Source organism: Grammomys surdaster, unplaced genomic scaffold (assembly GCF_004785775.1).
Source record: "Grammomys surdaster isolate TR1022 unplaced genomic scaffold, NIH_TR_1.0 205, whole genome shotgun sequence".
NCBI classification, from domain to species: domain Eukaryota; kingdom Metazoa; phylum Chordata; class Mammalia; order Rodentia; family Muridae; genus Grammomys; species Grammomys surdaster.
The window spans coordinates 5730409-5753573 of NW_021604650.1; the positions used below are offsets into that span (position 1 = coordinate 5730409).

General features: G+C 48.5%; 1 protein-coding gene across 2 annotated transcripts in view; it reads right to left on the minus strand.

Moving 5' to 3' along the window:
• Shank2 (SH3 and multiple ankyrin repeat domains 2) overlaps positions 1-23165 on the minus strand; it is a 432981-nt gene that overhangs the window by 204803 nt on the left and 205013 nt on the right. For both annotated transcript variants that reach the window (XM_028771108.1, XM_028771107.1), the window contains one exon: positions 20945-21058. In XM_028771108.1, coding sequence (XP_028626941.1) covers positions 20945-21058 — 114 coding nt within the window. The remainder of the gene's footprint in view (positions 1-20944; positions 21059-23165) is intronic.

Consider the following 23165-nt stretch of genomic DNA (forward strand, 5'->3'; position numbering starts at 1 on the left):
GACCTCACCAAGAGGATTATACATAGTTTGGCTCTGGAGGTTGTTTCAGGCACCAGAGAGTGACGAGTGATAAAAGACAAGACAAACGACTGAATGGGGCATCTGGAGGCCAAGGCTGGGACATCTCTGCCTTGCTACAGTGGAGTAGAATCAAGATAGGGGGTGGGAGGTTGGGAGTGGTGCGATGTAGGGGTAGGTAGAGAGGGAGTATGAGTTTGGCCTGCCAGAGCCCATTTACTACTTTCTGGAGGAGATAGCCATGTCTTAAACTCTGCCTACATTCCTGAATTACCACTGCCAGCCCCACCTTCTCTCTTGGCCAATTGGACCAAGTGATTCAAGATTAGTCAGATGAGCCATCACACAATGAGACCCAATCCTGTGCTGTCTCTCACGGTGACCAGAGAAGATGCTCTGTGCCACACACAATTGCCAGAATTGCCAGAACAGTCACTCATCAGCCTGATGCCCCTGCTGGCCACTTCCACATGGCTTAGAGAGGACCAGCCAAAGGACTCCACACAGAAAAGCAGACAGATGAGTTACACAGAGAATGCTGACCTCCTGGATCTAGCCATGTCTGAGGCTATTGATCTTGAATCTGAAAACTGTTTCATCCCTCTGCAGCTTCAGCTTGGGTAGGGTGCTGGTCAGCTGTAAGTAGGAGGCCTCACTAAAGCACATGTGGGCTCTGACAGGTGGGGTCCCACTGAGGAAGTGCAGGCATCTGGAATCTGTGCTCTGGCCCGCAGGTAGCCATTTGACACTCCCCTTGCAGACAGGCTCTACCTTGGGTGTTGCCTGGTGTGAAGTCAGTTGTGTTCTCACCTGAAGCACCATACTGCTTTATCACATAGTGATATCTTATGCCAAATGTCCTGACTGCTCTGGAGTGTGAGAGGATGAGACAGACGTGGCTGGAAGGAACACTGAGGAAATGGGAAGATGGGATTGGTCAGAGGTACTAAAACCCTCTCTAACATCTGGTCTCCTATTCATTCCCCAGTAGTGGCTCAAAACCCCATATAACATGTTATGGCTGTCAGCCCATAGCTAGACATTTCCTTAAGATAGGGCTTTTTCTTTTCCTTTCTTTTTCTTTTTTCAGGGGAGTCCTTTTTCCTCTACTAGAATGTAAATGCGATGACTGGAATCTATGCACCCAGCTTGAACCATGGGGCAGCTTATTAAAGACGTCAGAACAGTGAGAAAAGAGGAGACTAGGTCCTTGTAGGTTTAACAACTCTGTTCCATCTCTGGGCTGTCTCCTTTTGTTTTCTGGAACAGAGAAGAGACAAACTCTATCTCATTCAAACCACGGCTCCTTGGTGCTTTTCTGCTGAGTAAAGTCAGTCTAATATGGTGTGGACCTTGTGGATTCACAGCCAGCATGTCACAGGTACTCTAATGGAGAGCAAGGACCAGAGCAGAAGAGAAGAGCAGGCCTGTACAGAGATGGAGACTTGGGGTTTACATCTCGAGCTCTAAAACAACATTCTCCCAAATATCTAAGTTTCCACTTTAAGCAACCACAATGCTGGGCCAACTAAATCCAGCCCCCGGCACAGGGACACAGCTCCGGCCACGGCGCCATGTCATGGAAGAGTGTCCTCTACTTACTAAATGTACCTGCCAGTCTCTTTGGTGTTTCATAATAACTGTTCCATCACCTAATTTTAGTGGTAACGCTTCTGCTCCCATCAGTGATCACTTGGAGAAGCTTCTGGGATTCTTGGCAGACAAAACGACAAGCAAGTTTTCAGCGGCAGAAGCCGGCTGATTCTTAGCCACACTGAATTCTAAATCTGTGTCACGTTCCTTAGAAAATAACTAGCTGTCTCTAAGACATACTGTCATTCTTCTGGTTTCCATGGCAGGAGTCTATAGTGGGCCTACTGTGTGCCAGGTGGGGACATGGGATGATGCCAGGTAGGTCCTGCCCTGGGGAGTATACAGATGAGGACAAGCAGACAGATGTGGCTTTGCCTTTAGGACATGGATAGGAAGGAAAGTGCCAGGCCAGGCTGAAAGCTCTGCCCAAGAGACAACTAACCCTTTTCAGGAAGATTCCAGAACTTGGGGCTTGGAAGATAGTTCATTTGTTAATATGTTTGCTGCACAAACATGAGGACCTGACTTTAAGTCCAAGAACCCTTTTGAAAAAGGGCCAGTGCATGACTAGAGATATGGATTAGTGGCTGTTCTTCCAGAGGACCTGGTTCAGTTCCCAGCACCCACAAGACAGCTCACAACTACCTGCAACTCATAGTTCTCTGATGCCTTCTTCTGGCCTCTCAGGATCTTGTACATAATGCACATAAAACTACAGAGGCACATACATGTAAATGAATGAATGAATGAATAGATAAATAAATAAATAAATTTATTTTTAAAAATGTTGCTGGGCATACTGTCACATGCATTTAATCCAAAGAACTCAGAAAGCAAAGACAGATAGATGCCAGCCTGGTCTGCATAGTAAGCTGTAAGCCAGCCTGGGCTACATAGTGTACCTGCAAACCTAGACCCGGAGAGGAAGAGACAGGTGTATGCCTGGGGCTCACTGGGTCTAGCCTACTACTTAATGAGTTTTAGGCCACAGAGATACTCTGTCTCAGACAACAATGTGGAACATGTTCTAAAGAGGAACAGCTGAAGTTGACCAGTTATCCCTGCACACATACACTTAACACCTATACACAGACACCCCCCAACACACACACATACATACACACACACACACACACACACACACACACACACACATACTCAGGTTGATTTCCCCACATTTATACACATACATATGCAAACACAATATTCTAGAGCATGAAAGTTTCTACCATTTCTCAAAAAGTTTAACATAGTAATTCTATTTCCATAAAATTATAAATCCTGAAACATTAAAGGCAGGAAATCTAAATCCTCCTATGCTGCTGGGCAGATGAGTCCTCAGACATGCATGAAGGGAGGAACCTGGCCTCAGGAGGAAGGAGTTTCACACTTGAACGGGCTCAGGGGACATAATGCTGAGTGACAAAAGCCCGACCATGGGGTCTGGGCTGTCCCCAGAGCCAGCAGCATAATGCAGCTAGCTCATGCTGTGCAGACAGGAGTCCCATCTCACATACAGAATAGATGTTCATGGAGCCTGGATACCCACAGGATTCTGAGGCAGTGAGCCAGAGGTCATGATCAAGGTAGATAAAGTGCCACTTTCTCCTGAGAGTCAAAAGAAGAGTGGCTCAAAAAAGCCATAAAAACCAAGAAAGCCTCATGCCATGAAGAAAGGGGGAAGGACTGGAGGGGTGCTGACCCCCACCCTTCCCTTTTCCTTCTCCACTGAGGTAGGAGGGGTCAGCCAGGACAGCCCAATGGGTAGAACATTGGCACACACAGCACTCAGTGCTCTGAGTCTAGGCTCCAGAGAGGTGTGGGACATCCTGATGCTTTGCTCCTTGTGTAGACAGATGGGGGTCTTGAACTTCAGGAGTCAGGCTCTCCCTGCAGCCTTTGTTTGGCATCTTAATCTGCAGCCTGCATTCTGATTGTTTTCCAAAGCAAGGGAGATGGTTTCCAACTGGGGCCAATGAGATAGTTCAGCTGGTAAAGCTACTTGCTTCTAAGCTTGACCATTGGAGTTCTCTCCCTGGGACCCATATGGTAGAAAGAGACAATGAGCATTTGTAAACTGGCTTCCCTATGGGCCTCTCTTGCAGGAGAAACAAAGCTGTGGGGACAACCCATGGCATCGAGGGGTGTGGAAAAGAAAGGAGGACAGGGTGGAAGGGGGCAGTGGCAGTAGCTGCCGGCACAGAACAGGGTTCTCTCTCTGGGTTTCTAGGGTTTGAGGGGGTTGATGGGGTTGATGGATGGCCTCAGTGTGTTCCTACTTGTTTGCAACTCCAATCTTTTCTTTCAGGGCTTCCAGCAGTTGATCCATCTGTGCTCCTTTCTTGCTTGCCTCTTGGCCTTTCTGGACTCACCTGTTATAAGCACAGAACCAAGCTCTGCAAATGCACCTTGCAGAGTATGACAGTAGAAGGTTATGGGCCTCAAGGGAGGCTGCTCTGACACTGGATGGGTCAAGGTGCTGTAGGAAAGCAACACTGACCAACCTGGAGGTAGAGGGGTAGGGCAGAGCTTTCTATCAGAAAACTCAGGTCTGAGAGGAGAGCACGTGGCCTCAAAGCCATTGTTGGTGTGGCCTGATCTAGGTAGTACAGCTTATTCCTGGGTCCCTGGGCTGGCTACACCCTGTATCTGCCCAGTGCAGGGACTCAAGCGATCCTACCTATGTCACATGGCTTCACTGTGAGGTGACTGTGGGTGGCCCCAAGTGAACACTAAGGGGGATTCAAGTTCCCTGTTTCATAAGATGTCTGGTACTTCATGAGGACAATTTGCACTCTCATCAGAGCCTGAGGAGGGGGCAATGTCTGCCTGGGGCAGGTTGGGGCGCACAGAGAAGGCAGGCCATCTAGGCTGCTCAGCTCGTAGCCCTAGCCTGTTTGGCAGGAATGGAGATATTCTAAGGAGACATTTGGACTCCTTTGGCAACCAAGCTGTTGAGACAATGGATCAAGAAAATAGAATTTCCTCCACGAATGTCATGCTGGAATGGGGAGAAGTCTGAAGCCGGGTGCCATTCGGGGGTGTGGGGTGGGGCGTGGGCTTGTCTTCTGGAGAGGTTTGGTGTTTATCAGAGGGCCTTATAGGGGAGATTTGAAGCTGAGAGCATGTGTGGCGGGAACCACACCCCAGCAGCTGTCAGGTATTCATATGCCCTGCCTTTTCTTTAAACCCAGGCATCCTGTCAGGACCCTGGAGATGGACTAGAGGTTCCCTCTTCCCAGTGTAGCCACATTGAATAAAGCTCCTTTTCCTGTTTCTCTCTATTGATTTAGATCTTCTAATTAGTTCACTGAAGAAAGGTGACCAACCCTGGATATTCAGGGCTGCTAGGATCCAGGCTCTGACCTTGACTTGTTTTACAAGCCCACTTAGAAGAGCCCTTTCTATAGGTGGCTGTAGGTGTGGCGCATCACAGGCACAGAGGCAAAGCTGTCACCATTCCAGCAGGGATCCACATGACATTTCTGGGCAGACCTGGCCAGCCAGATTGGTAGAAGGAAGCCCTGAGTGTTCCTATTTGCTTAAGCCCCTGTGTGAGAGGCATCTCTCCCTTCGTTCCCTGCCTCTGCCCTCAGTGTCACGGTAGCCTCTGGGATAGGCTGAGGATCCTGCTGAAGGTAGAAGGCACGCTTGTATCTCTACATCTCCCTTACAGACCCTTCCTAGGTGTTGGCCACTGATCATCAGCCTGTACCAGCCTCCTCAGCAGGCCCAGGTTCACAGGAAAATATGGCCCTTCCCCAAATGTCACCCAGTGTCAGACTTCCCGCCTGGACTCAAGCAGCCTCTGTTGGGTAGGAGAGTAAGTGACCAGCTGCCTTCTCTGCCTGGAGGGGGAGCACTGCCTGCATCAGGCCAGGAAACCTCAGCTCCTGGAGAAACTGGGTCAGCCGATTCCCTCAGCGGCCACAGCTCTGCTGCTCTCCTTTGCTCTTGGAAGCGGCCCCGTTTGGATGACAAATGAGGCAGTCACCCTGGCAATCAGACTCCTTCTAGGACTGTCCACGAGGGAAGCCGGAGTTTCAGGAATGGGAACTGGGTCAGGTCGTCACCAGGGCTTTGTATCTGTGCCAGAACTCAAGGACAGCTCTGCCCCAAATAGTACAGAAGTTGTGCTTCCACCTGACTGCTGGGCAGACACAGTGAGCTTGAGCCGGCATGCCTTAGAGGCTTCAGAATCAGGGCAGACAACAGGATGCACACACATGCACAGGTGTGTTCAGATATAAAGGACATGCACACACGTGTATAGGTGTAAATTGTATGCACACACATATAGGCACAAGTACCAAGCATGTGAACATATATGTAGCTGCAGTTGTGCACACAAATTCACGGAAGTGTAAGTACTATGAATCTACACACATGCAGTTACAAGTGATATCACACATATTCTCATTACAGGTTTGAATACAGTGAAGACACCTGGACATATATGCAGCTATATGTGATGTCATATACATATTCATGTGCAGATATGAGTCTATAGATGTATGCCCCCGTGAACATGTACGTCAACATGTATGTGTGCTCGTGTACATGCACACACTATGGCGTGTCTCTGCACCCTGCCATGAATGTGTACACGGGCATCTCTCAACTGGTGTTTTGTGAGGGTTATGGTGTTGCATTTCACAGGGAGGTGCCAGCTGGCTCACACAGGGGACGAAGCTGTCATGGAGTCTCTCACTGCCTACTTATACCAAGCTGTGGAAGAACATGTGTGCCAGTGTGACTTCTGGATGGTTCCTAGCAGCTGGACAGATGATGTGGGCCCTTAGGAAAGGTCCTCTAGCTGAGAGTCTGGTGTGTGACCCTAGGGAGGGAGTTCTAGTCTCTACAGCTCAGCCACCTTTCCTTCTTTTCCCTTGGGCATCCTTCAGTAAAATGAAGTGTCAGAACCTTCCGTATTCAAACAAAGGGCACACTTCTATCTTGGCCCATTAAGTGTGGATGGCAAGGGGGGCACAGTTGTGGAAGTCGATAGCATGTGTGGAACAGTTACACTGGACTGAGTGGCATTTGCAGGGGAGCTGGCAGCATCGTGTGCAGATACAGATAGACTGAGACAAAGACACACACACACACACACACACAACTAGATATGCTCTAATCAAAGCCAAAGGACCTGAAGGAAAGGCTGTGAGCAAGTGCTAGGCCCTGGTGCACATCCTCAGCTCTGGCTGAAAGAGGACAGACGGACAAAGCTGCTCCTCCCCCACAGCAGGGACATTACTCCTTAGACTTAGCAACTCAGCGAGTTCATGAGCTGGACACACACCTCAGCAGCCAGGCACCGACTCCTCGGTCCACGTCTGCCTGTACTACCAGCATTACATCCAGCTCTAGAATCACATAGAACAGATGACCTTTAACCTGTGTGCTCCTTCCCAGAGGTCTACTGGTGAAGATCTCTAGGGAACCCTGGAGGGACCTTGGGGCCAGCAAAGCCTGATGGCACGTTTGTGAGGACTGGTGCAGGGTGACAGCAGGGCCCTTTGTCCAAAACAGTAGGAATTTCAACAGCATCAAATAAGCATGAAGCAGGTGGCGTGTGGGATGGCTGGGAAGCCAAGCTTTCCTGGCTGGAGAACAGGTGTATTCCGTCTCCCACGTCTGTGCTTCAGCACCATGGAAGCTCCCAGTTTTACAAGGCTGTAAAGAGCTAAGCCATTCTCCTCTTGACCTCTTGAGCTCCCTAGGACTCAGGGTGAGAGAACCGCCACATCCACCCTAGGTGTCTGCCCACACAGTATTGTACCTTGCTTCTGCAAGGTAGCATTGTGCCTGCAGTTCAATTGCATCCTGGGGTGAAGGGGAGACTTTCACAAAGCAAAGCTACTCACCAATGCAAGTCACAGCCAAGCACAGCCTGGGAGGCCCTCACATGTTAATCAGTGCTGATGAGATGGCTCAATAGGTTAAGGATGCTTGCTGCACAAGCATGAGGACCTGAGTTCAAATCCACGGAGATGCATAAAAAGAAAAACTAGCTGGGGCTGCATGCACATCTGTAATCCCAGCCCTGTGTGAGGCAGGGATGGGGACTCACTGGAGCTTTCAGGCCACCAGCCAAGCTCCAGGTTCATGGAGGGACCCCATCTCAAAGGAATAAGGTAGAGTGGTAAAGCAGGACACCATATGTCTTCCTCTGGCTTCCTCATGTGCATATACACCAACATACATATGTAAACATAACACATACACATTCACGCATGCACGCACATGCACGTGCACAAGCACTTAAACACAGCCACCACACAACCCAATATTTCTACCCTTAGATATAAACCTCAGAGAACTGAAGAGACTCTAACCAAAACCTATACCTGAATGTTCACAGGCAAATGACTGACAACAGCCAAAGGGTGGAAACAATGTAAGTGCCCATCAACTAGAAACTGATAGAATATACCATGTGTATGCAAATGCAAAGGAATTAGCCACTAAAAAAGAATGATAAGCCTTTTGCTAAATTAAAATAGTCACTTGAGAAAGACTATCTTCTGATGAATTCCATGACATGAACTGCCCGGAGCCAGCGGGAGAGTTGGTGGCTGCCAAAGGCTGATGAGAGAGGGAAGCAAGAGACTGTTTTGGGTGCCAGCTTTATACTTAAGGCGCTTGAGCATCATTTTGGAATTCAATAAACTGAGGTTTTCAGAACCATGCGAAGAAAAGGAAAGAAAAGGAAAGAAAAGGAAAGAAGAGCTATTGTGCCATGCACTTTAAAAGGGTAAATTTTTTGGTGTGATGATTATATCACAGTTCAACAAAACACTGGGCCACCCCAGATGCCCCTCAGAGCTCTTCAGGACTCATCTGACAGGCCACAGTTGACCACCAGGAGTTAATTCAGTGACTTGATTTTATCAACTGGCCTAAAGATTCCAGAGGCACTTTGGCTGAAAGTCACACACTGACTTTAATCTAGTCCATGCCAGTGGCCAGTTCCAAGGTGGCCCCTGCTCCCTGCAGCATCTCCCTAGCTCCCTTGGAGAACACAGGCTCTTCCTAGACTCTGGCACTCCTGTGCTCACGACCCTGGCTAGGGACAGGGACCACACAGTGCGCCCTCCCACAGTGGCTGTAAGATTTGCTCAAGCAGGAGTCTGGCCTCCCCAAAGTCCCTTTCCATATGCATGTCTTAAATTTAATCTGTAAGTGTGGAGGTTTTGCCATTAGCAGTGCGCAGCCCCCATAAGCCAATGTTTATTCATAATCTCTGGGTCTGTTTCCCATCGTCTATTTCAGAGAAGCCAAAAACAACATCTCCATTCACTAGCAGAGCGCCATATGACAGCCTTCATTTTCCAGAAAGATATGCAGCTCTGGGGGTGGCATGAAGCATCCATTTTTGCCCCAGCTCCAGGGGACTCCCGGTCTGGCTCATTGTCCCAGAGCTAGGTGCACTGGTGCCAAAGTGGGCCTGCCCTCAGGCCTCTCGTCATTCCTGCTGACAAATGGCAGAGCAGTGGGGCCACCAGTTCACATCAAGTGCCCATTCCTCCCTGTGGGTGCATGACCTTGCCTGCCTTCTGAAACATTGCAGCATCCAGACACTCAGAGGATAATGAGGAGGACTGATGAGGCCTGCAGGCTGCAGACCCTGTGGTCTAGCAGGGCATGTGGGATAGGCAGGGGCCAAACCCCTCATGGAAAATGGTGCCTAAACAAACCTCAGGCTCAGGACCAAAGCCAGCCAGTGGGAGGTTAATAGCCTTGCCCAGGGACACATTTACACTCCTGCTGGCCTTTGCTCACAGATCCCAGGGCTTCTGAAACATCTCATGGGCTCCACTGCGGGTGTAAAGATGGGAGGGGTAACAAAACTGGAATGGGGGGCAAACGAGACAAGAGTGGTGTACAGCCAGATGCCCCCACTTATCCACCCACAATCCACCCACTCACCCACCTATCTACTCATCCATTCAACTGCCATCTGCCTACCCACCTGTACATCTATCCATTAATCCATCCATCCATCCATCCATCCATCCATCCATCCATCCATCCATCTACTCACCCACTCATTCACCTACATATCCATTTATCCATCTACCTACCTGTCCACCCCACAGATATTCATCCATTCATCCATCCATCCATCCATCCACCTACCCACTTACCTGTCCATTCATCTATCCATCCATCTATCCATCCACTCACCCACCTCTCATCCACCCATCTACCCACTTACCAATCCATCAATCCATTCACTCATCCACCTCCCATTCATCCATCTACCTCTTTTTATCTGCCCATTGTCTGCATTTATCCATCTTTCCTTATCACCTATCTAACTCCTCATTCCACTATCCATCCACCCATTGATTCTCTTCCCATTCCTTCGCCCCTTGTTGTTTGGTCATGTAGGGTATGGGAAGCTCTGCCATAAGCCAGCTGCACCCTCCGTGCCCTTCCTGTCAGGGAAGGCACATCATAGCCCTGTCACCTCATCGTACCTGCAGGTACTTATGAGCCATCACCCACCTGTGTCCTCTGGGTTCACCCCTTATCCTGTGCCTGACTGGCACCACTCTCAGTCAAGGTCTCAAGTCTAGTATGGCTATGCTTAGAGACTGGGTGCTTAAGGAGGGTTAGAGATACCTATGAGAGTGGGGCTGGTACACAGGGAGCAGAGGGCAGGTGAGGACACCAGGATGCATGCATAGCAAGGTCTGTAAGCTGGAGGAAGCCCTTAACCTAGACCAGCCTGCCCCCCTCCCCAGATCCCTAACTTCTACCTCTAGAACTGTGAAGAATTGGATACCCAGGCTTCAGGACAGACAAACTAAACAGCACAACTATATCACAGCCTATTGCCCTTCCCACTGTGGTCCAATGAAACACTGAAGATGTTCCCTGTCTATGATATGAGCATCTGGGTCACACGGGTACCTCTCCCTCAGAAGCCTGTAGCATGTGTAAGGTGACTGAGCTCAAGGTGACTTTCCTGGCAGGCAGGAAGGGCTACAGGGAAGAAGGGCAGGGCTGGTACCCAATATCTCCAAGTTGCCATGGTAACCCAGAACAGTCCATCACTGCTCCTGGGAGGAGGCACAAAAGGTCTGGGTCCCACAGGAAAGCCAAAGACTAAATCCTCCCAACATGACCCAAAACATCACACAGAAATGGTGCAACTCTATTTTGGGGGCAAACCCTGGCATGAAAACTGGTATTTAAAACCCTAAGCAGCTGCTAAGAAACAGCAGTCCCAACCTCCTTCTCCAAAGCAGCTCTGAGTGTATTTTAATAAAATGGCGTAAAAGATAGGGTGGAGTTGTTGTGTATGTACGCGTGGGTGTATGTGTGTGTGCCAGGTTGTTTAACAAACACACAGTCGTTAGCAGGCAGAACGGCAAGCCTTCATATTTATTTTATGTCCCATTAGGGAACAGTTAGTGGCTCCTTTGGAAGCTGGCTGGGGTTGCTTATTAATATTTTAGATTGCAATTGTGCTAATAGAGTCATTTGCTTGTATTTTTAACGGCTCTAAAGATAACAGAAACATTCTATTTTGGAATAGGCCACCAGGCCACTCTGAGATTATGGAAGGTTTACACACACAGTGACTAACAAAGAGTTATCAAGGTATACCACCAACATCACCCCAGGGAGGTGAGGACCACTCCCCAAATCTTTATATCCCTGTTAAAACACTTTTGCTGATGACAAGAACAGGGCAAAGTCCTCTTTGCTCTTCAGACATTTTGTCTTTCCTTAGCATGCCATCTGTGTTCCAGTCCAGCCACCCTTCTGATACACCAGCTCTCCTTCCCCTAGCCCTTCCACGGCCCTTCCACACAAATTAACCTTATGAGTCAAACCAGTCCCATTGAGGTCATCATTGGACCAGGGCTAAGCTTAGCAAAAGGTCTTTGTCCTAGACTTGGAATCTACAAGGACATTAGGCTTTTGGTTGCCAGGGAACATGTGAGGGCCAAAGTGAACAGAAGATGAGGCCTCCATGGAGACATAAGGGTCCGGAGTTAGAAAGCCTTCCCTGGGCATATCAGCGTGAAGTACCTGGATCCAGCTGTGCCTGATGATGAACAATGGAAGACTTTTCAACTATTGAAGCTAATAACTTTCCTCAGGCAGACATGGCTCACAGCTTTTGTCTCCAGTTGAAAGAAGAAACAATGATGACTTGAACTGCCACTAAGTTTGAATGGGGCCATGAGAAGCAAAAGCAAAACCGAGCCGGAGCTTCAGAAGTACATCTAACCCCCTCTGAGCACCAGGCCTGAGCTCACAGCACAGAGGAGCCAGGAGCCCTGGGTATCTCAAATCCTACGAAGACCTTTGGGTTCTATTATCCAAATGAGGGGTCTGATTTGAGACAGACAGACAGACAGACAGACACACACACACACACACACACACACACACACACACACACACTGAGATAGGGTTTCATTATGCAGTCAAGGCTGATTTCTATGAGTGGCCAGGCTGTGGTCAAACTTAGGTACCTGACTCTACCTCTGGAATGCTGGGATTAAAGATGTACACCACCATGCCTACCTGGCCTGCTATGCTTTTTTTCTTTTAAGATTATTTATTTATTTATCTAATGTGTGTGTGTGTGCGCGCGCGCACGTCTGAGTATGTGTATATGCAGTACATGCGTGCAGGTACACACAGAAGTTAGACGTGGATATTAAATTCTCCTGGAGCTGGAGTTACAGGCAGGTGTGACCTGACTGGTGTAGGTTCTGGGAACAAAACCCAGGTCATCTGCAAGAGCAGCAAGTGCTCTTTACTGCTGAGCCATCTCTCCAGCCCCACAATGCTGACTTTTAAAGACAAAACTGCTTTACCTTTTAAATACAGATCTGTGTGTTACAACAAAGAGAGTCAGACCTCTGGGGCTTCCACACTTTCAGGTTCTTTCCTTCACTGTAGCCTGTGCTGGATCTTGTTGAATGGAACTAAGGAGGGAGAGCTTCCTTTGGTCTACAGCCATGGCTCTGGGAAGCCAAATGTGCAGTTTAGGGTCTCTTGGCCTCCTTCTCAGAGTACACAACAGGGTGATGAGGCCTGGGGTTGCTTTAGGGATCAGAGGAAAGCCAGGTAAGATATCTGGGCCAGGCTGCCATCCTAATAAGGCTGTTATAGGAGAGGCTGCTGCTCATATTGGGTCAGGATCTTTGTCACAACAAGGGAACAGTTTTTATAGAGAGGGGCACTTTAAAGGGCCCCACTGTTCAGCTTCCCGCCCCCATAACCAAAACTCCCCAATTCAGGCAGTCCTGAAAGCCTCAGGGACACTTGGTTGTCCCAACCCAGGGAAGGGGCTTATCCAAATGAGGAGGTGTGGTGCAGTCCCTGCTGGGCTTCCAGCCTTAGCCAACTAGCTCTTTGTGTTTCTGAAGGGAGCACTTTAATTTGTTTAAAACAAGAAGCTGGCATCCCAGACACAGACAGGAGGGAGCCTCCATGTACATTTGAGCAGAAAGGAGGAAATGGGATTCAGTGGAGTTGGCCCCACTGCCTACAGGAGGCATGAGGCCCACGCCTGCCCCTTCTGAGTCACAGAGTAGATCAACAGCTCATCAGAGAATGGAAGAATCCCATGCTCCAGTGAACATCACCGGTCCAAGATTGCTTCTGGAGTGTGTGAAGAGGGACCCTTGAATCAGCAAGAAATAGACAGATGACCTGAAAGATAAATGGGCCAATGCCTTGCACTAATGCTGGGCACACTCATCAAATGAGCCCTTAGTACAGAACTTGGAAGTAATGTGCTCAGCAGCTGAGAGCACAGCCGCTTCTGGGGATGGTGGTGCCCACCTATGATCCCTGCTCCAGAATTTTAAATGGGAGGAAGGGAGAGCTATTGATATTGATGGTTTCTGCCCCGGCAGTCATCTCAGGTGAGTTTATACCCACTATAGGATGTATCAGGAGGGAGAGGCTTGCACTCCAGGGGAAAAAGTCAACATACACAGAGGCAAAGGCAAAGTGACCTTCTCAAGGGAGCCTGCCATACCAAGAGGAGAACTGGAGAGCCAAATGACAGTTCAGGAGTACACAGAGCAGTCTAGGGGCCTTCTGGGAAAGGGGGGCACTGGGCAGAGGCAGGGGGGAATTAGAACTCTCAATCTATGTTCATAACAGCAGGGCTCCCAAGCTGGAGTGCCAGAGTTTGTTAGTATCATACTCCTGTCATTGCTTTAACACTTTTGTCCCTACATGATCATTAACACCATCACTCACCTCACCACCACCATAACTAATATCATCATTAGTACTGTTATCATCATGACCATCATCAGGACCATCATCACCACCCATCATTTATATCACCAACATTATCACTGTGACCATCATCACCACCATCATCACTATCACCATCACCATGGTGATGACCACCATCACCATCACCATGACAATTATCACTATCACTACCACCATGACTACCATTGCCACCATCATTATCATTATCAGCATCTTCATGACCATATCACCAATGACATCATCACAGCACTAGCTGAACACCAACACCACCGTCAATTATACCATCCTCACCATGGACAGCACTGCCATGGCCATTACTGATGTTGCCATGACCATCATTACCTCCTGACTGCCCAACTCCACAGCTACCAAGTCTTGTCATCACCCAGGGTGGCTGATATTATGTAGACATTCCAGCCTTCTTGGTGAAGGGACAGATCTCTGACTCAGGCCTATCTATCTTCAGGTCCTGGACTAGTACTTATAAGACATACACTTCTCTGGCCCTCATCTGTAAAATGGGAACCATTACTTCATTTATTCCCAATCCCCAGTTTACTTTGAAGATCACAAGAGACACTTGAAAGTCTAAACCAAAGGCTGAAGGGCTGCTGCTATAATATGAAGGCTTATAGTCATGAGCACTGGAAAGGCCCCACACTACAGAATTGTGAGCAATACCAGAAGATACTTAGTGACCATTGTGAACAGAGGAACACAATCATCAAGAAAATGGGTAAGCCCTAGAGACTGATCCAACACTGACAGTGAGGCACAGTCACCAGTGGGCAGGCCCCTGGCCCAGGCTTACCATAGCTGAGGAACTGCTTTTGTTATTAAGGTCACACACAGGGAGGACAAGACATTGGCCAATTTTCCACCTGCCAGAAGTACATGCAGTCTGCAGAGGAGGCCTTAGGGCATCAACCACTGCATGCTACATGGAGCCAAGAAGTCAAGCAGTATTCTGAAAAAGAGATGACTTCTTCAGGGGCCTCATTCTAAGATATCAGAAAAGACCCTACAGGGGGCCATGAGAAGACAGACTTGGACTCAGACATCTAGGTTCAAATCCTATCTCAGACACTTTAATCCATGTGGTTCTGGAAGCTTCTTATAGGTTCTGACACCTGACAGGCCCTGGCAGGATACATGGCTCACAGAACTCCAGATCTCCCACCGGAGCACCCATGACTGGGGCATGGTTAAGAATGTGTTACCTTTTACCTAAGATCTGGTCATCTGGTCATCTGACCTCCATTTCTTAATGATAGCTCTCAGGTGAACAGATTCTATGTGTCTTTAGGGCTGGGGAGTGAACTCCTGATGTCATTTTCTCCTCTGGTCTTATATGACCAGTGTTCATCAATGGTCAGGACGTTTGTCTCAGCAACTAAACTCTGCTGGAGAGAATCACAGTTGGCAGATAGTGTTTTCTATTTACATGAAAGATGAATCATGGGAAATAACACACACGTGCATGCTGGCTTCCCATACTGTTTCATTCCCAGAAACCAAGTGCCAATTTTGAAGTGCTTTCTTTCTTTGTGAGCCAAGGTTTCACTATATACTCCAAGCTGACCTTGAACTCACAGCATAATTCTGACTGGCCACTGAACCTGTGACAGTCCTGTCTCACCTTCTGAGTGCATGACTGCATATGTGTGTTACTAAGACTGGTGGAATTTATCTTAGTTTCTCATCCAAGAGCCAACTCTGTGACAGTCCTGCTTTTAGGTCCACCTTAGAATTCGAAGAAGGAAGGGTCCAGCTGTCACCAGTCTATCACTTCTAGTCAACAAGCAAGGAAACTGGCATCTCAGTAGATAGAGGAGGTCTGGGGTGGGTAATGCTGCCCCATATGTTAAGGTAGTGGGCATATTTGTTACAGCAGCTGACATGGTGCTACCTGGTACAGATGTGAGGCTTGAGAATCTACACAACAGCTGGCCGGTTTCCTGGTCTATTGCAATAGCACCCTTCCATAGATAATAGAGAGCCAATGGTAGTCACTTTGTCCTTGGCGTGTACCCTGTAGGACTAAGATCAAGATGCTATCCCTGACTTGAGGAGCCTGTACTTCAGGAAGATGTCAGAGGGACATACACATGCTAACCGAAAGTTTCCAGAGTGCTGTCTGCTGTGCACACAGCACTGTGGTCATGGGCTACTCTATGCTGCCAACCCCATGGGATGACGTGTAAGAATAAGAGAGAGTTTGTACACTGGGCTGTGCTGTTCTCTCTCAGGCACAGAAAATATGACTATGATGGTCATAATCTCCACAGACTCTTCATCATCACAAGACACTTGAAGAAATCTACCCAGAGACGATAAGTAACCTCTACAAGGGAAGTATGCTGGTTAACTCTGTGTCATCTTGATTCGTGCTGAAGTCAGATGAGAGGAGGGAACTCCAGGTGAGAAGGGGACTCCATAAGATTGGGCTATGGGCAAGTCTGTAGAGCATTTTCTTAGTTAATGGTTGATGTAGGAAGGCCCAGCCCATCTGTGTGCCGTTCCTGGGCTGATGGTCCTGGATTCTGCAGGAAAGCAGGTTGAGCAAGCCATGATGAGCAAGCCAGTAAGCACCCCTCCATGGCGTCTACATCAGTTCCTGCCTCCAGGTTCCTACCCGTTTTGAGTTCCTGTCCTGACTTCCTTGATGATAAACAGTGACATGGAAGTGTAAGACAAATAAACACACATGCAGGCAAAACACTCACAAACATACAATTATAATAACAATTTTAAAAGATATCAGGGCCGCCGTTCATTTTGCTTTTGGTTCTCAGACTCTGACAACCATCTTCAGGTGACAGAAATTCACTGTCCAACCTACAGGCAGAAAGGGCCCTATGTATGCCCCTTCTTGTTGGGGATCAGTCCTTGACTTACTTTCCTATTCTGTGGAATATTCAAGAGTGCTTCTACTTTTCCACATACAAAGACAAAGGGCTTCCACAGCTCAGACCAAGCTGACCTTGTGTGGAAAGAGCTGGCTGGCTGGAAACACTGAAACAATATCTGAACCATCTTTCTGAGTCTATGCATAATCAAGGGCTGCAAATTTCCAATGTGTCCAAAAAAACAAAAGCTACAGAAAGTACTAACCATGAAAGGGAGAAAAAGGATAAATTAGACTACATTTAAAATGTAAAAACCTTCTACTTATTATAAGAAACACAACTAGAGAACAAAAGGCAAGTCACAGACTGGGAGACACATTTACAGCAGCCAGGACAGAGCAGTGACAAGCAGGGTTCGTACAAGCAAATCACTACACACCCAGCTCAAGAGGAGAGAGCTCCAGTTAGAAAAGGCAACAGAAGCCCTGAACGGACAGAGATCTCTCAAAAGAAGTTTTTCATGTGGCAACCACACCTGAAGGAGGGGCTTAATCACCAAAGAAACAAGGCGACCTTCACAGTAACGAGCAACTTCACAACCACCAGGCTGCCATGGGAGACTGACAGTATCAGAGGCTGAGATCACCAAATGCTGGTGTTGGGGCAGAGCACCTGGAGTGCTCCAGCACTGCTGGTGTGGGCATGAGCCAGCCTGGCAAATCAGACAATTATGTCACAACCAACGCACCCTCCCTCCCTGCCTGTTTCCCTCCCTCCCTCCCTTCCCTCCCTCCCTCCCTCCCTTCTTTCCTTCCTGCCATTAATTTTGTGTAAGTAAATATTTGTATGTACAGATGTATAGCTCCACAGGAGCACACACGTGTGCAGATACAGGTAGAGGCCAGAAGACAACCTCTGGTGTTATTCTCAGCAACACTATCTGCCTTGTTTTTGAGGCAGGGTCTCTCACTGGCCTGGAGTTCAGACACTGAACTATGCTGTCTAGCCAATGAGCCTCTGTCTTTTCCTCCTTGGTGCTGGCATAACAGGTATGAGCCAGCATAGCTGGCCTTGGTTTGTGGGCTCTAGAAACAGAACTCAGATTCACAAAAGACACACTTCACTGAGTCATCTTCCCAGGCACATGTAACAATCTCTTATGAAGCTAAACATGTTCCTATCATGTGACCTAGCAGGTTTTCACCTAAGGAAGTGAGGAGAAGTGAAACCAGATTATCTACAGAGAGACTTGTATGGAAATGCGTCCAGCAGCTTAGTTTACACCGGTGCACACAGAGGAGCTAATCAGCGACCTTCAGGAAAGTGGAGAACACTGCTCACATAAGATTATAAAGAAGGGACTGCTATGCAGCAACATACAAGGCACCACAATGTAACATGGTAGACATTGGCTAAATGAAGAAGTCAAGACAGCCTGGAATCCAACAATAGACATAACTCCTCTGTGGTGACACAATTCAGAAAGCTGCTTGTCTCTGGTGGGATGGGAGGGATGACTGGACAGCCATCAGGGAGATGGTCGTCCATCACTGTGACAAGATTCCTGAGCTAATCAGTTTATAAGGAGGAAAGGTTTACCACTCTCCCAGGGATGCTGGCAGGACTTGTGGCCCATTGCATTACAAAATGGTGATATTGGTCACATCTGTCAATGGTCTTGGAGCAAAGGACCCACCCAAAAGATGCTCATGTCCTAATTCCCAGGACCTGAGATGTTACCCTATCGACACATGGAAGCTTAAAAGATTATAGATGGAATTGGAGCTGCTTTAAGCAGCTTGGCTCTCACTTGGCTGGGCCCTAAAAGTGGTGACAGGGAGGCAGGGGGTGGGGACATTCTGAAAGATGCAGCTAAAGAGTAACCCTTGGAGTGACCCTACACACAGCTGCTGACTCAGAAGTGAGAAGAGGTCACAGCCAAGGATTAAAGCCCCTGGGAGCCAGGAAAGCAGAAAACAGATTCTCCCTCCTCAGAGATTCCAGATAGAGCCAATCCCACTGATGTCCAGATTGAAGCCAGGCTAGATCCCTGAGTCTTCTGAATTCTACACAGCAGGTTATACTAATATGTCAGCTTTTAGAATTTTAAGAGGATATGCAATTTAACTCTTTCTCCTGTGTTCAGTAAGACCTGGAGACAGTGGTGCTTAGAAACAGGTAACACAGACACATAAGACATCCCTGCTCTGATATAGCTGGGGCAGAGTGTCAAGATCCATTCTGTGCTTCCAGACTGCTCAGAATGTGAGGATGGGCCCCAGAGGGACCTTGGAGCCAGCACCAACCCAGGTACACAACTCTGCTGGGCCAAAGAGACCACTTTGAGGACTGAAGTGGAAGTCTCATAATTACCCCTAAAGGTCCCTGCCATAGGATGAATGTCAATCTGGTAGGCTCTACTGTCTGTAAGGACACTGCCAGTGGGAGCCAAAGAAGCTGTAATCTCTCCGAAGGTCTACAGGAAAGTAAGGTGAGCTGTGCACTTCACCCAAACCACTATTCCACAAGATGGAGAAAGCAGAATGACCCAATGACCCCTCATGTGACCCCCCCCCCAGGGCTGACCTGCTCAGGTGTGGCTCACAGAGCATTTCCAAAGGAAAGCAAAGGTTGGGGAGACCCAGTCACTCTGAAGATAAGTATGGGAGAGGAGGAAGTGACATCTCCGTTCCAAATAGCAGGGCTTTGAGGAGACAGGTGGTGAAGTAGGGAGTGGGGCAGCCTTGGATAAAGCCTCTGGAAGACAGGAAAGCAGAAAACATATCCTCTCTCCACAGAGGGAAGTTGGGGCCAGACCAGGGCTGGAAGGGGGTTAGGCATTAAGTGAGACCAGTTGATACCTGGTGACTAGTGTTTCTCATCCAGCAAAACCTGTTCCTACCATCCACTAACCCACTGCCCATCTGCCAGTCTCTTCCGTACCACTTCCAACCTTGTCTTTCAAGATCTGGCTGGCTGGCCTATGGATATAGCATGCACAAAGCTGAGTTCCATCCCTCCATCCCCAGCACCATATGAACCATGTGGTCTATGCCTATAATTCCAGCATTTGGGTGGGGAGACAGGAAGATCGAGAGTTCAAGGTCATCATGGCCTATATGAGGAATTAGAAGCCAACCCGGGCTGTAGAAGACCATCTCAACAACAACATCATCATAAGCAAACAAACAAAAGGGCCTGGCATGAGTGTAGTATTGAATAACACATAACACAACCTATCAGCTGCACCTGAGCAGCGCCATGGTAGAAGACACAAACCCTACTGTCTCAAGGCCAAGTTCTCAGAGAGCAGTGTTCTGAATACCCACCAGACTGCAAAGCTTGGCAGACCCAAGGGAGCCCAACAGTGGGAGATGCTTCACACATCACATGTTCCTAGATCCTCCCTGACCCAGGTGGCCTGACCAGGACCTAGGGACTCCCTGTGGAACATCAGACAGGGAACCTTAGAATACATCATGAAGAGCACATCTGAGCAAGTTCAGTGGTCACAGGCCCACACAGACAGCACAGCCAGTATCTGCAGAGAGCATGTGGCTGCTTTGGGGGATGCATAGTCAACTCAGGAGCTCACACAAGAGGAAACAGAACTCACAGGTAAACAGAGGTCACTAAGAAGTCCCTTCCATCCAAGCCTCAGGTGTCTCTGCTTCTTACCTAGGCCACTTCATATAAGTGGCCATTGGCATCATAGTCAGATCAATCTGTTTTAAACAGAAGGCTTTCAGCCAGGGCAGGTTTGGGGAAGAGCTCTAATGCATGAAGCTAGGACAGCTTTGGCCATGAGCACTGTGTGTTATTTCCTGGAGAGGGTCTGGAGAGCTTCACCCTTCACTGGGAAGGGATCTATGTTTTAACTCTAACACCCAATCAGAAGGAAAAAAAAAAGACATTGAATCTACCCCAGAGTCTTCTGAGGGTGACAAGGAAACACACTCCTAAATCATCTCCAGGTTTGCACCAGACACGCAACGAGCTGCCCTTCAATAGAACCTGTGCCCCAGCTTGTCAAGTGGTTTTGGTTTAGACAGAACCCACTGGAACAGAACCAGCCAAACCATTTGCAATGATACAGAGATGCCCTGGTTTTGTAACCTGACCTCTTTCCACAGTGTGGCTACAGCCATGGCACTTGCCACACATTCTAGCAGAGCAGCCCCACCATGACATGACCCGGCCCTGTGAGGTCACCTTACCTGCCTGGCTGTCCCGGGGTTTGCATTGCACCTCCTCCACACACTCAGCTGGGAACCATCCGATGTGGCCACGGGCACTGCCTTCCCAGAATCCTCCCTCGCCGATGCTCAGAACTAGAGGTGACAGAAAGGAGAAAGACATCAGAACAGGGGACAGACAGGACCAAGCAAAGGGATGCCCAGCAGCTGGACACCAGACCACAGGTAGAGGGAGCGAGGCCTGCACTGTCAGCAGCTTGGAAGATGAGGCCCAGTGGCCTTCGGAGAACAGTGACAAGGGGTGGGGCAGCCCTCCCACCTGGTGGGTGATAGCAGAGAATGGATGGTGAGCTTCTTTTTCCTTTTTTTATTTTCTTCTTTGTGTGTGTATGTGTGTGCGTACAGGCATGTGCACATGCCAGAGGACAACTTTGGGACTCATCCTCAGTGACACCATCCACCTATCACCCTTTTAAAGTTTATTTATTTTTATCATATATATATTTGCCTAAAAGTATATCTGTGCAACTCGTGCATGCCTGATGCCCACAGAGCCAGAATATGGCATCAGATACCCTGAGACTGGAGTTACAGATGGTTTTAAGTTGTCATGTGGATGTTGGGAATTTGATCCAAGTCCTGTGAAAGACCAGCCAGTGCCCTTAAACACTGAGCCACCTCTCAGCTCTGGGTATTTGGTTTTGGTGTTGTTTTTCAATAATTTATTTTTTATTCACTTTACATCCAGTCCCCCCTCCCATCCGCCCCCTTACAAATCCCTACCCCCATTAACCTGTCTACTTCTCCACAGAGAAGGGGAAGCTCCCCACCCCCACCTTGGGTACCACCCTACCCTGGGACATCTTGTCCCAACAGGAGTAGGCACATCCTCTCCCACTGAGGTCCTTGTTTTTAAATTCTGCTGCTGGGCATGAGCTAAGAACATAAGCCCAAAGACATCAGGGCCTGGGGCAGGGTCCCAAGGACCTCACAATACACTCTAGCCCCGTTAGAATAAAGATTTCAGTTATGAAGACAAAGCTGTGATGACTTTTTCAAGATGGGATGTATACTGTCTGAACATGGTCACATGAAGGAGCTTGCTATCCTGTCCACACATCTCAATTTGTCTTTAAATTACTTAAGGCTTGAGTCCCTGTGGTGGAGAAAAAGAGACTGTGGCACAAGCATTTGTTCTCCATTATTCTGACCTCAAATAGCAGACAAAGATCTACCCAGCCTGTGGGTTTGAAAAGGACAGAACAGTAAACTCTAGGTTTGTAAATTCTTGCCCAATAATCTGAGGAAATGACCCAAGTAAAGGGACAAGCCACTTCCTGACTGGCTGATACCATCATAACTGCTTGAAACAATTTCCTCAAAGCATGGACTCATGAATGTAGCCCCTGCCCTCCACATAGCTCAGCCAAAGGACAGTCATCTCAGCCTCCCAGCTCTGGACCTGAGAAGGTCATCTTGGGGTGTGGTCCTGGGTGGAGGATCTGTGTTGTGCAGTGAGACCCACAAGGACACCCATGCCCACTCTTCAGAGCCTTCAGAGCCTTCAAAGGATCAACCCAGATGCTTCAAAGCGCCCAGCAAGAAGTGAGATGGTAAGGTCAGGCTGGCATCCTCTTCTACCCGGGATCTACCGTGCCATACCTTACATGTGCCACATGTGAGATGGTTGTTTATCACTAGGTGCCTCAGTTTCCTCACTTGTCAGAGAGGAACACTACTTAGTTCATGGTGCCACTGAGTCACGAATGTCATCCCTGCTGAGGACATCCTACTGCCTGTTCTAGGGGATCCCTGTATGCCACTCTGCAGTTGATTCCCCTCATGCACACAGTCTGGGTGGGTCACCAGGATGACCCAGAAAAAGCAAAAAGCTTGTGAATACAGGCAGGTACACAGAGAGGTTCCATCTGGTACTTTAGGATTTGCCAGCTCTGCTCTCTGGAGCATTTTAGTGATATGGGGACAAAGAAACAACAGGATGCCACTGTGAAAGTAGACATGCCTGTGTAAGAGTGGGTGTGCTTGTGTGGGAGTGTCTTATGGAAGTGGGTGTGTCTGTGTGGGAGTATCTTATGGAAGTGAATATGTCTGTGTGGGAGTGTCTTATGGAAGTGGGTGTGTCTGTGTGGGAGTGTCTTATGGAAGTGGGTGTGTCTGTGAGGGAGTGTCTTATGGAAGTGGGTGTGTCTGTGAAGGAGTGTCTTGTGGAAGTGGGTGTGTC